At 42.9% G+C, this 13,710-nt stretch overlaps 1 protein-coding gene across 3 annotated transcripts in view; it reads right to left on the reverse strand.

The window, feature by feature from the left end:
- Window positions 1-416: 416 nt before the first annotated feature.
- ARHGEF37 (Rho guanine nucleotide exchange factor 37) overlaps window positions 417-13,710 on the reverse strand; it is a 280,710-nt gene continuing 267,416 nt past the window's right edge. For all 3 annotated transcript variants that reach the window (XM_069244612.1, XM_069244613.1, XM_069244611.1), the window contains exons 12-13: window positions 8,320-8,495; window positions 417-2,700 (exon numbers count right to left, since the gene is read on the reverse strand). In XM_069244612.1, the coding sequence (XP_069100713.1) occupies window positions 2,485-2,700; window positions 8,320-8,495 (392 nt within the window). In that variant the 3' untranslated portion in view covers window positions 417-2,484. The remainder of the gene's footprint in view (window positions 2,701-8,319; window positions 8,496-13,710) is intronic.

The raw sequence follows: 13,710 nt of genomic DNA on the forward strand, positions 1-13,710 counted from the left end.
AGGTAATTTGGTTCAACAGGAACTCAGTAACTCACTTCGTTTGTTAATCTTCTGCACGTCCTCTTGAGATATAGGTATCTCATAAAATCATTCAGTTCTATAACTAAGAGGAGCACGGAGTTAACATAAAAATAAGAGAATAGGGTGATTTGAGTTCCTTATTTTGGAATTTGTGCCAAAACCATCACAAATGTATTTTTACTGCCCAGTGAATGCTGAGCTACTTTATTATCAATTTGCAGATATTCATTCTCTTTTGTGATCTTCCCCCTTTGAGACTGAAGCATATCTGTTTTGATAGCCTTTTTCTGAAAAATGTTTTCCATTCTGTCAGGTTGATTTATCATGTAATTTGAGTAACGTTTCAATTAACTTTTAGAGAACAGAATGTACAGTGTTAGCCTCAGAAAGAAAACTGAACAGAAAAAAATGTTTATTGTGAAGCGCAGTACGAGAGGGGGCACGGTTACAAGTTGCCGTGCAGAGCGACTGATTGTTAACCTGGGATGCAGTCAAACGAATGAATGTTGATAAATTTTATGATTTTACAAGGAAGACAATAGGCCCCATTCACCAAAATTTCTATGAGTAGTTGTGGCTTATTGTTGCAGTATTTCTGGCTTGCTATTACATTCCAGGAGTATGCCAATAGCATTTCCATCTTATTTGTGAAAAGCAGGAGTAAGAGGGAGAACTACAAGAGTGAGTCACAAAAAACTTTGTAAATTGGGACTAATATCTATAGACCCTAAGTTCACCACTTAAAAAGAAGCATCAACTGCATTAACTGAGCTCACTTACTTGGTGGAAATATATAAAACTACTATACAAGCTTCTGGGAACAACTTCACTACTATGTAGAGTCTGATTTGACCAAAACTGCCATATGTAACAGGTAAATCCGCCAGAACCTTTTAGGGCCACTTTTCTAGCTTAATTCAAGGTAAATACTTTGTAGGGATACTGTGATTGGGAACTGAGGACATTTCCAATTGCATAAATGACAATTTGCAATGATTTCTATTCAACTTATCACACTATACTAACCCAGTGGTCTACATAATAAATCCTGAAAGTAATTACTTATTTGTAATAGCAGTTCTTCTCTAAGTTGGTATCCAGTGGGTAGTAAGGGATTGCACCACATCCGTAATCATTCTTCCAAAATTTTCAAATGTATCTGTAGTAAATTCTGAATAGAAACCAAGCTAACAAATGCAAAATGTGTAACAAATGCAAAATGTGTACGTATTTGGAAATATTCACAGCGAAGCTTGTTCAAAACACTAGCATACTGTATGCACACACTGCATTTAAAGAGGCACTCACATACACACCATTCACAATGAAAACTCATGCCTGCAAAGATAGAACAATAATAACTAGCCTTTTGTAGATGTACAATTTCAAATCCATTTGTTTATATATACCATATTCCATTCACAGTATAGCAGACAACCATATACCCTGCACACGCACATATTTCTTGAAGTACATACAGCTTCAAGTTGTTTCTTCCTTGTCCACCGTTCTTCACACTGTGTGGACATTAGGAAATGACTTCTCTCAGTGCCTGGCTTGCCTTTGCCTAGCGTAAGCCATGATTTATTTTAACAGACCATTGTCAGATTTAGGAATTTGTTGTCAGTTCAAATAGATCATTCCACTTCAGTCTGTTCCTATGTGCTGTCCCCTCATAGAGCTGATATGGTAAAATCACTTCAATCTTCTGAACTATTAGAGTGATAGGGGTTCTCCTGGATTGCCATACCATACAGTTTGGTAATAGATGTCTTGGTGCACCATTGATCCATGCAGAACAGCCAAGGCAATCAGTCACTGCTCCACGTGGTAGGCTCTTAAATGTCATAGGGCGTCTTCTCATACAGTTGAATCACAGTCGTTGTTCCATAGCAAGGCAATCATTTTCAGGAGCTTCCTCAAACAAAGTAGCTTACAGTCAGTTTCCAAGTGTTGTCCTCACAAACAGGCAAGGCACATTCAGGTCTCGTGGGTCTTCATCCCATGAAGTAAGTTGTGGTGACTTCTCATAGAGTTTCACCACTTTCAGGGGTTTAGTGTCTACTGAAATATGCTGCTGCCCCCTACAGCAGTTACAGTCAGTTCACATGGACCACCATCTAGTATAGTGGGGTCAAAGTGCATTTTCATAGGTTGTCACACAATATAATAGGTTCATAATTTGTTCTCGTGCACCAAGCAGCAATTTCTAAATTAGTTGTCATAATTCACTGTTCCAGCAGGACACCCAGGGTCAGGTTTATTCAAGATTGTTTTGATGCAGAGAATTGCAGTCCTCATTAGTGCCTTCTACTGTAGTTTGTCATTTCCTATCTCTCTGATTTTCTCCCTAGGTTTCTGTATCATGTTTATCTTCATGGAGACTGGCAAGTAGATAAATTAGGTTCCTTCTTTTTGTTTTAATCTAGATGGTTGAAATCCCCAATATGTGTTCTGTGGTGACTATGACACACCGGGACCAGGCCAGATACCCGGCTGATGGATGGGAACAGTTACTAGAAAACTGGAAGGCACATATCCCCTTTGTCCATTCACCTCCACTAGGCTCCACTCAGTGCTTCCCTTTTTATCATGTGGTTCCAGCACTGTGACAGGCTGCCCCGGCTGCATACTGACTTCTTGGCTGCTCCTCGCTGTGAAAGCATATCCCGCCACTATCTAAAGAAAAGATAAAAAAGGACAGTCAGCAAGGCAATGCCCTAGTCTCATGTGAGCCTAGGAAAGACACATTTGTGATTAGGAGATACTCATTACCTCAGATGAACTTGAGCTTTCAGACACAATCAGTCATGCACTGGAACCTATACATTTTGTGAGTGCATCAACAAATATAAGAATGCTGGAGTGCCTTTCAGGAAAGGCATAGATCATTGACGTTGCATGATGAAGATTGCCTAACCTGACTTGAAACCCATCCATTTGTCTCACTACCACCACTTTAGGATTCGAAACATTCTGTGGGGTCTCCTATCAGTGTGTGCCCTGACACAGACCTGACAATCTTCAACTAGTTGACGCGTCATCTCCAAACATGTATAGATTAGCCTTTTACACGTCTGGTGGGACACCCCTCCAAGCACCCAAAAAGCTCAGCCACGCTAAATATCCCTAGTTCTCCATATTTCTTCATGTGATCTCCCACTGCCTTGACTCGTCCACTGCTCTGAAACCCACACCTCTGCAGAACAGGTGCATTGACCTGTGCCTCCTGATATGTAACTGCAATGCCTCTGTCTCAGCAATGCTTGCAATGCCTATTTTCAACACTCACATCCCAACCCTCAAATTGAACCCTACACACCATTGCAACTTCTTCCCCTCTGGAATATTTAGTGACAGGAGACACATGCTTCTCAGACACTTCTCACCCATCTAATTCTACGCTCACCTAGGACCTCTGGCCAAAAGTCCTTTTCCATTTTCCCGATGCCCACTCCTCCTTCCTACTGTACTCTTTCCTTTCAGAGTGGAGTAGAGTGTCATAGGGTGGAGTGGCATATAGTGTTGTGGAGTGGTATAACTTGGAATAGAGTAGCCTAGAGTACGGTGGCATAAAGTACAGTGTTGCAGAGTAGGTTGGCATAGACTGCACTGTATTGCAGGGTATTGGTTTTGAGTAAAGTGTTGTAGAGTGCATTGGCGATGAGTGCAGTGGTGTAGAGTAAGTAGAGTGGTGTAGAATAGTGGTGCAGAGTAGAGTGGGGTGGTGTACAGTGAAATGGCATAGAGTGGAATGGCATGCGGTAGAGTGGTGCACTGTGGAGAAGAGTGGCGTACAGTGGAGTGGTGTAAAGTGCAGTGGCACACAGTAGATTGTTTCAGAGTAGAGTGAAGTTGTGCAGAGTAAAGTGGAGGGGTGCAGGATAGACTGGAGATGGGTAGCATAGAGTCAAGTAGAGTGCAGTGGCATGGAGTGCAGAGTAAATTACAGTGGCGTAAAGTGTAGTGGCATACAGTGCATTTGCATGGAGGTGAGTGTTGCAGAGTAGAGTGCAATGGCATACAGTGCAGTTGTGCAGAGTAGCATATGTTCAGTGACAGACTGTGCAGCCCTGCAGAATAAAGTGTCTTAGAGTGCAGTGATGTAGAGTGCAATGACGTAGACGGCACTGGCGTAGACTGCAGTGCTGTGCAGTGTTGCACAGTTGTGTGCTGTAAAGAGCAGTGGCATACGGTACAGTGGAGCAGAGCGGAATAGAGTGGCATAGAGTGCAGTGACATAGAGTGTAAAGGTGTAGAGTGGTGTAGAGTGCAGTGGCTTGAGTGCAGTGGCATAAAGTGTTGCATAGTAGACTAAAGCAGAGTAGAGTGCAGTGGTGGAGAGTAGTTGGCACAGAGTGCAGTGGCATAGAGTTCATTGCTTTCGAGTAGAGTGGTGTAGAGTACATTGACTAGAGTGCAGTGGTGTAGAGTACACTGGAGTAGAGCACAGTGGTGTAGAGAAGAGTGGTGTAGTAGAGTAGTGCAGCATAGAGTAGAGTGGAATAGAATACAGTGGTGTAGTAGATTGATTCAGGGAAGAGTGAAGTTGGGTAGAGTGAAGTGCTGCACGGTAGAGTGTAATGGAGTGGCATTGAGTTGTGGTGTAGAGTGCATTGACACAGAGTGGAATGGTGTATGGTAGAGTGGAATGGCATAGACTGGAGTGGTGTAGAGTGCAGTGGTGAAGAGTGCAGTGGTGTGTAGTAAAGTATAGTGCATTGGCTTAGAGTACAGTGGTACAGAGTAGATTAGAGAGGTGTAAAGTGGTATAGAGTGAAGTGGCATAGAGTGCAGTGTTGTACAGTAGATTAGAGTGGTGTAAACTGCAGTGGCATAGAGTGTCAAAGAGTAGAGTGGTCCAGTGGCATAGAGTGCAGTGGAGCAGAATGGAGTGGCACAGAGTAGAGCGGTGGAGATTTCAGTGTCAGAGAGTACAGTGTTGCAGAGTAGAGTGTTGTAGAGTGCAGTGGAGTAGAGTAAAGCGGTGCAGGGAGCAGTGGCACAGAGTACATTGGTATAGAAATAGAGTAAATGATATCCTTGTGTCCTGTAAAAAAATTCAAATGGAAGCAGTAATTTATTCTCAATATGTCCTTGATGCCAAATTGTCCTTGTTCAACTGCACCTGTTGCACAAATAGAAAGAGTGACATATAAGTGTGTGTGCAAAATGTAGAAAGGAGAGAAAGAGACTCCTGCTAAAGTATTATGAAATATTACTGATGAGTATTTGTTGTTCTTTTGAAAGAACACACTGGCATAGGTTAGTGGGGATAACACAAGTAGGTCAAATCTATTTTAATGAAAAAAGTACTCCATGGCAGAAGTAGTGTATCCTGAGTTGTAATGGTATTAATTAAGTATGTAGCTGTATTCTTTTGTGGAACAACAAATTATTACTGTATATTGATCCTATTTTTGGTGTAAAGTGTTACTGCATGCAGTACATGTAATGTTATTAAGGCGCACCAAGTAATGTTGTATAGGCTAGGGCTGGAAAAGTAATAAAAAGTGAGAGGCCTGTTTGTGTTGCTTATATGATTTCATAAGTGAAAGACAGGGCCTGCAAGAGAATATATTTTTAATTGTTGTCCATGGTAAAAGGGCATGGAGGATGCAGTGTAACTGTTGTTAGAGCGTGTGGTGAAATATAAGTAGACATAGTGAGGGTCTTGGGGATGCTTAGATCTGTGGGGGTGTGGAGGAGGGATTCTTAGAGTGGCTTTAAGATTGTGGTATCTGTTTGTTTACAAGTAACAGGAAAGTTAATGTTACAACTTGTGCATAAAAGCACGAAGGTGTGAAATTACTGTCCTGGAACAAGTAGACTTGCTGACTGAATGGAAGTTAGGACTTTGTAAAAGCATGAGAAAGTGGGGAGGGGTGAGGTGAGTCAAGGGACAGAAGAGAAATATGTAGATGGGTGAAATGAAGTTGTGATTTATGTTCATTGTTTTTGTGTTGAGCATCACATTAAAAGTATTATAATCTATTAACTGCAAGTAACAAAAGGATCTCTGTGTTCAAAGCAGTAACCGACTTACCTATCTAACTAAAATAAAAATCTGCCATCCGCATGTTACGTGATGCACTATTTTAGGGTTATCTTAAAGCCTAATAAATAGCGCATAAAAGGGGCACGAGTGGGCTCCATGAGCAGTAATATGCATGCCTCTTTCCTATGAACACTCCTACTTTGAAGTAAGTGAACATAAAGTAAATACCAAGCTTCCTCAGAAGACACAGCTTGATGTTTGATCTCTGTCTTAGAACCCACAGCAAATGGGACAAGATAAGAACAAGATTTAAAGGCCTATTTACAGAAGGTGAGTTTGTGGAGGAATACAGTAAACACGGTTTAGGCAACAGAAGGGACAAAGACACCCTGCCTAAAGCAAATAAAGCCAGCAAATAGAAAGCCATAAAATGTGATTTACTAACCACAAAGCCAATGATAATCAATGGGCAGAATGCATTCATAGGTGAACTTTCTTAGAGTCCCCAAGGTGTCTTAAGCTGCGCTGTCTGGTAGTCCGAGACCTAAAAATTGGCATATTTTTACAAACAGGGGCAGTTTTGAACTTGTAAGGACACACTGTAGAAGAGTTTTGTACTTTATGGAAGACTGCAATGACTTGGGCTTGCTGCAGGCAATGTTGGTTTTAAAGGAAATTAACAGTAAAAACACAGCCCAGCAGACCATTAAACAGGCCCAGAAACAGCAAAAGAATTTGCCCCCCACACTAGTCTGCCAGATCAGCCCATCCTGCACTGCCTAATTTACCTGTAAATCAGTCTGATCCTTTATTTAACCATAGCACCAGCTTGTCAAGGTCAGAAGTATTGGCTCTGTGAAATGACCTTGCTCCTTAGTAGCAATCCTGGGTTTGTGGTCTACAGCACATTGAAAGTAGGCAGGAAAAGACACAATTATAACAGAACCATTACTCACCCATCCACTGTGCGTAATTTAGAATTCCCGGGCCAAATTTAAAACAAGGAACGTTTGGGTAGAATTCTAGTAGAAGTCCTTGACTCAGGTAACCTCTTCATAGCTAGATACATTTTTAAAATTCCTTCGACTTGCCCTCTGCAACATCTATGTGTCAGTGCCATATTTTTTCCTAGATTAATGGCTCAATTCCAAGTGGTCCTTGGAATGGGAATAATGTATGAGCCAATGCTTGATTTGAGCCAGTATTTTTCGTAATCACACATTTCCCAAGAGCAAGAAGAGGACGCACAATTGGGAAAGTAGGAAAAGAAAGACAGAAATCCATCGCCAAGTGCGAAAGCAAGGAAACGAAGGAGTACGTCGAAGGAGCCGGGGTGTCTGCCAGTGGATGAAGTAGGTCTAAGGTGGATTCCGGACTGCGCAGCCTTGGCATTCGGTGCTCTGCGTTTAATACAGTCGGCTGCTGGCTTCCGAGTAGCGCGTTGGGCACCGCCATTCCTTCTTTTACAAATTAAGAAACACTGGTATTAACTGTGCATGTTTTCACCTTTCCAAGCTGTGCTATATAACAGAACATTTCTGTCACGTTTCACCTAGTGAAAATCTACAAAAAAAAACTCCAAAAGTGGGGCAATTTTCACCCGATAGACATTACCGCCCCCTTGAAAGGAGGGACCCGGTTTACGTAACATCTTTTCAAAGGCTTGGGAGTAAACTGTGCGCAAGGCCGAGGACGATTGATCTCTGGTCCCATGGAAGGGAAAGGACACACACCTTACTGATGTCAGCTACAGGGATATTTCAATGGCTTTTTAAGTAAAACGTTACACTCATACCCAACAAGCAAGAACATGGGCAAACATTGTTAAAATGTCTCAGGCAATCACATCAGACCGTATTTAAATACGCCATGCCACCCGAGGCTTGTTTCTTCGAGGCGCCCTCTTTGTGAATTCATTGACCGAAAAACACAACCAGAAGATATTGTGTACAGTGTGCAGCCTCGTTGACTTCTCATCGACGTAAGTGAATCATTTGTGACATTTCTGGAGTCCACACCCTCACGCCGCCAAGAAAAATACACCATTCTGAGCCTATCCTCAGGTTATGGAATTACACAAAACACGTCACACAGTTCTATAATTTCACTAGCACACGGTGGATGATACTGTCTCACTTGGCCTCTTCTTTTGAGACGCACTAACCCTGCTACTTTGGTTGATATTCAATTGTATCTTTATGGGCTGACTTCAGGGGCAGGAGCAGTGCATTGCGATGATTTACCAAGGGACAATATCATCTCTTCTCACCATTCCCCGTGCACACCACCGCAAACATTACCTGGAAAACGGGCCTGGCGCTGTAGACCTGAGGGCTGGGTGTCTCCTGGATGGTGTAGGAATGCCGCCTCTTCTCCAAGCCGCTTTCTGGTAACAACAGTGTTGGCTTGGCTTGTTGCTGACTCTGTGGCAGGTGGTAGGGTTGAAGTTTTGCACATGGCACATAGCCTCGGCTTCCTGCGTGACAGATAACAATAGAAAAATGATATTTTCCCTGGAGTACCAATCGCCTGCACCCCAGTCCCAGGGCAGAGGGATGTGGACAGATCATACAGAAGGGGAGTGTGGTTTATCTATAGCAACAATACAACTTTGTGACCAAGAATTTAATTTCATCCACTAGCGGATGCGTTGAAAATATGAACATTCCACAAAGATATATAGTGATCCTAATGTAAGAGCATAGAAAGGATTTTAGACTAAGTAGAAACAATATTATTTTTTTATATAGCACTTGATACGGTGCCTAAGCATTGTAAATGAGATATGTTACTTTTAACTAATTTATGGGAACAAATAAGATAGCCCTTGCCACACGTATTGAAACTAGAACCTTTAACACCAAGGAACTTTTCAAAATCGTTAAGGAATTCTCCAGCCCGGCTGCCAGCGAAAACAACATACCCTCACAGGAGCTACGTGACTACCTTGCTCATTTCTTCCACAACAAGATTGCAACAATATACAGAAACTTTGAACTCCAACCCACATCTACGGACTTCCTCGACAGATACGCCACCACCGAAATCGACACAAACCACATACTGACCACTTAGAACATCCTCTCCATGCAGGACATCACCTTCACCATTAAATCCATCCACTCTGGAGCTCCCACAGAGCCATACCAACACTACCTCTACAAACTTGGAAACCAGAGGATCGGCCAGAAACTCACCACACCAAAGTTAGACACTACTCAAAAAACGCTCTGCCGACCTGAGCAAACCGAAAAAATACCTGCCAATCTCCCTGCTCCCATTCCCTGCGAAGGTACTGGAAAACATCATCAACAAGCAACTCATGACATACTTGGAGCAGAACCAACTACTCAATGCCTCCCAGTCCGGCTTACACAGCAATCACAGCACCGAAACTGCAGTGATCGCAGCCACCGACGACATCCAAGCACTCCTCAACTGAGGACAAACAGCAGCCTTGATCCTCCTCTCAGCAGACTTCAACACCATATCTAACCACATGCTGATCAAAAGACTCCACCACATTGGCATCCAAGAGGATGCGCTCAGATGGATCACCTCCTTACTCACGGGAAGTACCCAGAAGATCTACCTCCCACCTTTCATCTTCAAACACAAGGAGATCACCTACGGTGTCCCCTCAGCTCCACGGCTTCAACGCATATATAACCCTGCTGGCCAACATCCTCAGATCGCAGCGTCTCAACATAATTTCCTTGGCCATCGACACCCAACTCATCCTTACCCTCACTGATAACACCCCTCCACCACCAGAACCAGCTTCCACAGATGCATGACAAGCATCACTGATTGGATGAAGAACAACTGCCTGCAGCTGAGACAAGACGGAAGTACTGATCGTTGGCAACAGCAGCAACACATGGAATGACTCCTGGTGACCATCAGACCTAGGACCCACACCCACTCCATCTGAACACGGCAGAAACCTCAGAATTATCCTTGACAACAAGCTCACCATGAAAATACAGATCATCGCCGTCTCCTCAGCCTGTTTCCTCACTTTGAGCATGCTAGGTAAGATCTTCAAGTGGCTATCTCTACACACGAGACGCACCATGACACAGACCCTCATCACCAGCCTAATGGACTATGGCAAGGCCCTCTACGTAGGAATTGCCGCGCATTTCTTACAGAGACTTCAGATCATACAGAACGCTGCAGCCAGGATCATCCTCGGCCTTCCCCGACAAAACCACATCACACCCCACCTCAGGCAATTCCACTGGATCCCTGTGCAGAAGAAATGCCAATTCAAGCTGCTGACCCATGCACACAAGGCTCTACACAGTCAAGGACCCACGTACATTAACCACTGCCAGAACTTCCACTAACCATTGAGAAGACTATGCTCTGCCTTCCTTTCACTTGCCCATACTCACTGCAACTTCCGAGCAGAAGTGGAGGGCGCTGCTTCTCTCATGTCACAGCAAAACCTGGGACAGCCTCCCCACACACCTCTGGACCATCACATCACTTCTGGAATTCTGAATGGCCCTCAAAACCTGGCTGTTCAAATAAGCTTTTAATATCAAATAAGCCTCCTGGACCTACAAGTGCATGGATACCCTACCAGGTGATTAGCCACGCTTAGTAAATCCTAATTGATGGTACTCTAGTTATTGCCATCAGAAGGATGAAAGGCTGACTCTGGCTTTCTGGTATTCAAATTAGTTACCATCTGATTACTGCATTTGTCATTAGTGACAACTGAACTCACTGAGCCATCTTGTCAGCTTAGTAGTGTGTTATGATATTTCATTAAATCAATGGCAGCTGTCATTATCTGCCAACAGTCTCCCATTTATCTATTAACATATTGTTAGATCTTAATCCTGGTTCACTGAAAAGCGTGCTGGAGATTTGTCCTGGGACAGTGGTGGTGATAGTGCATTTTCTATAAAAGCTTGTTTCGATGTTCTCACAGAACTGTAGGGAAGGGGACAAAGGTGCAACAGACTGGGCAGTGGCGTAACAAAATGTGAGGGCCTCCCCTGCTAGATACGCTGAAGGAGCCCCACCACACTCACATCAGTAGTGGATGAGGGGAGCCCCTCCATTATGGGTAAGCCTATATCTCCCCCCTCCGCCAGCGGTGGCCTCTCTTACGCCTCTTAGAGTGGGCAAGAAGAACCAAGAATGTAATGAACGACTGCTTGTTTCAAGGTCTGTAACTTTCAGATTTATCACACGTTTTAGGGATTCCCATAACATAAAGCCATAACAGTCTATTTGAGGTAGGGATCTAGAGTTGTGGGACCTTGAGGGTGAGCCAGCCTCCAATACAATTCTTTTCACAAAAAGGCCACCGAGTCAACTGTGGAAGCGTCCCTGGAAATCCCTACTCAGGGCTGCTGTACAGTCTCTATCTACTAACTTTTTAGCATCTGTCTAATAGCTTTTTAAAACACTCAAAAAAGCTGACTGGATGTCCTCACACACTTCCCAGGTGTCATGCTTCATCATAGGACAAACCCATGCTCTTCAAGGCCCCAGCTTGATGGAGTGCAGGCCTACACCCTGTAGTCAAGGAGGCACTTTCTAAGCTTCAATGGAGCTGCAGATCCACTAAACAAGATAACAACCAGTGTGGTAAACCAATATGGATTTTACTTAGGGGAGTACCACTCTGTATTAAAAAATGTGTATGGACTGTAGGGGAATCTAGTACCCGAACAGCACAAACTCTACTTATGTGATGGTTCCTTCGTTATCTAAATTGAATTTAAACAGTTTTGGTACATCAAACAGTTGTATCCAACACGGATGCTGCCAACTAAGTGGCGACTACTTCAAGACCCTCAGGAAAGGCCTCACAATTTTCTGTTAGGTCAAAAAAAGATCACTTAAGAGTGCTGTTAAAAAACAATAATTTACTGAGATGGACCAGACACCTCTGCTCAATCTCCAACGCTAAATAGAGGCCAGTGTTTAGGATTTAGACTTGACTGTGGAAAGACTTACATCTAATTCTGGCATAACCACTTCAAAACCATATGTTGTCAGCAAAGGCTGTATTAAATAAATGTGGATATGTCTCCGTTTACTTATGGAGGGCATTCGCTGGGCCTCATTTTTAAAAACCACTCGCTCCCTGGGTGTGGTGTAGTATGGAAGGCTAAAACAACTGAACCAGAAGATTTGGGTTTTCATACCAGCTTCCCCACCGGACCAAATTTTATACTCTTATTTTTTAGTACATTCCCCTGCTTCCTTTTTTGAAGAGCTTTTAATTACTTAAAATTAGGTAAATTGGTTATAGTATATGGATAATAAGAAAACTAGACTGGAACTGGAAATTGGCTATTCCCCCCCGGAGAGGAAGGCACTTCCTAAAACGTGCCTGCCTAAAAATGAAACTGAGACATTCTCATGACATATTAGTAACAGCCAATACATTCAATGTCTCCTCTTTTCAAGCACCTATGGGGCTAATTTAGAAGAGGTTGGTGTGGAATAAAACCTCAGTACTGTGTTTTGTGTCTCATAGTCCACCAAGCACATTCTACTCATCACTCACCACTAGTACCAATGTGGCCCTCAGACTCTTCCTGTACCGTACTTTATGGCCCTCGAGAAAATGTTTATGCATATCTATGATTTAGCCTGTATTTAATGAGGTGAGCTGTCCACATACTGGATGTCCTGTCTCTTAAATGGAACAAGAAGACCAACTGTGTATTTAAGAAGGAAATCAGGGGGGCTTATTACTATGACAGAAAAGAGCAAACAGGGATTTCCTCTATAACAAAGTTCTCTTTCCAGTCCTTCGTCCAAAAATATATAAAAGTTTAAATATTGTGCTTTGAAAATGTCAAAATATTCCAAATATATAACTTTACCATGGATTTCCAGAGAGTGAAGCCTGCTGAGCTGTTTACATTCCACTGACATAAAGGGACGTAGGAGACCAGCGATGATCCATTGTTCTTTCATGCAGCACAACAGAAGCCGCTCTGTCTCCCACACCATGCAGCGCAAGTGGGATGTAAATAAAACATGTGCCAGCATCTCTGAGTAACTGTGAAAGGTACTTAAAGTGGCAGTTTCACAACAATGTAGGGTTTTCAAAAGAACTTACAATACCTCTTTGCATACCTTAGGTTAAATTGCCTTTAATGAGAAGAAAGAACTGCAAAGAGTATAAATAAATCAGGCAGCAGTAATGATCTATGCAGCGCCTGACATTTATGCAACATTGAAAGGTACTACTCAGATAGTACTACTAACTAACCTTTGATTACCCTCATTATACATCACAAACAAAGACAAAATGGCTACTGCGTAACTTCCCCCAAGGTGCACTGTGAGAAGCCTTCAGTTTGAGATACTGTCTGCCTAGGATCTTGAAATCATCCTTAGCTGTGCAGTTTTGCAGTGGATGCATCAGAAGACAGCTTGGTCCTAGCTTTAATATAGCCTTAAAGTCCTCTGATGACGGCCGTATTGATTCTTAAAAACCCTGAACCGAGTTATATGTACGGTCTGTAGGCAAGGGCCATTAATAATAGGTATAGCCCATGGCAGAAGGGTTATAGGGCTATTAGTACATTCCACCCACTAAGGGTAGAATTTACTAATTTAAAAAGGGAGAATAAGAAACACAAACCTTGGAATGTTGGAGCGGAATGCTTATGCCAGCAATTAAAAGCCCGAAGCCACTCCATGGTCTT

Source organism: Pleurodeles waltl, chromosome 7, assembly GCF_031143425.1.
Source record: "Pleurodeles waltl isolate 20211129_DDA chromosome 7, aPleWal1.hap1.20221129, whole genome shotgun sequence".
In the NCBI taxonomy this organism is placed as follows: Eukaryota; Metazoa; Chordata; class Amphibia; order Caudata; family Salamandridae; genus Pleurodeles; species Pleurodeles waltl.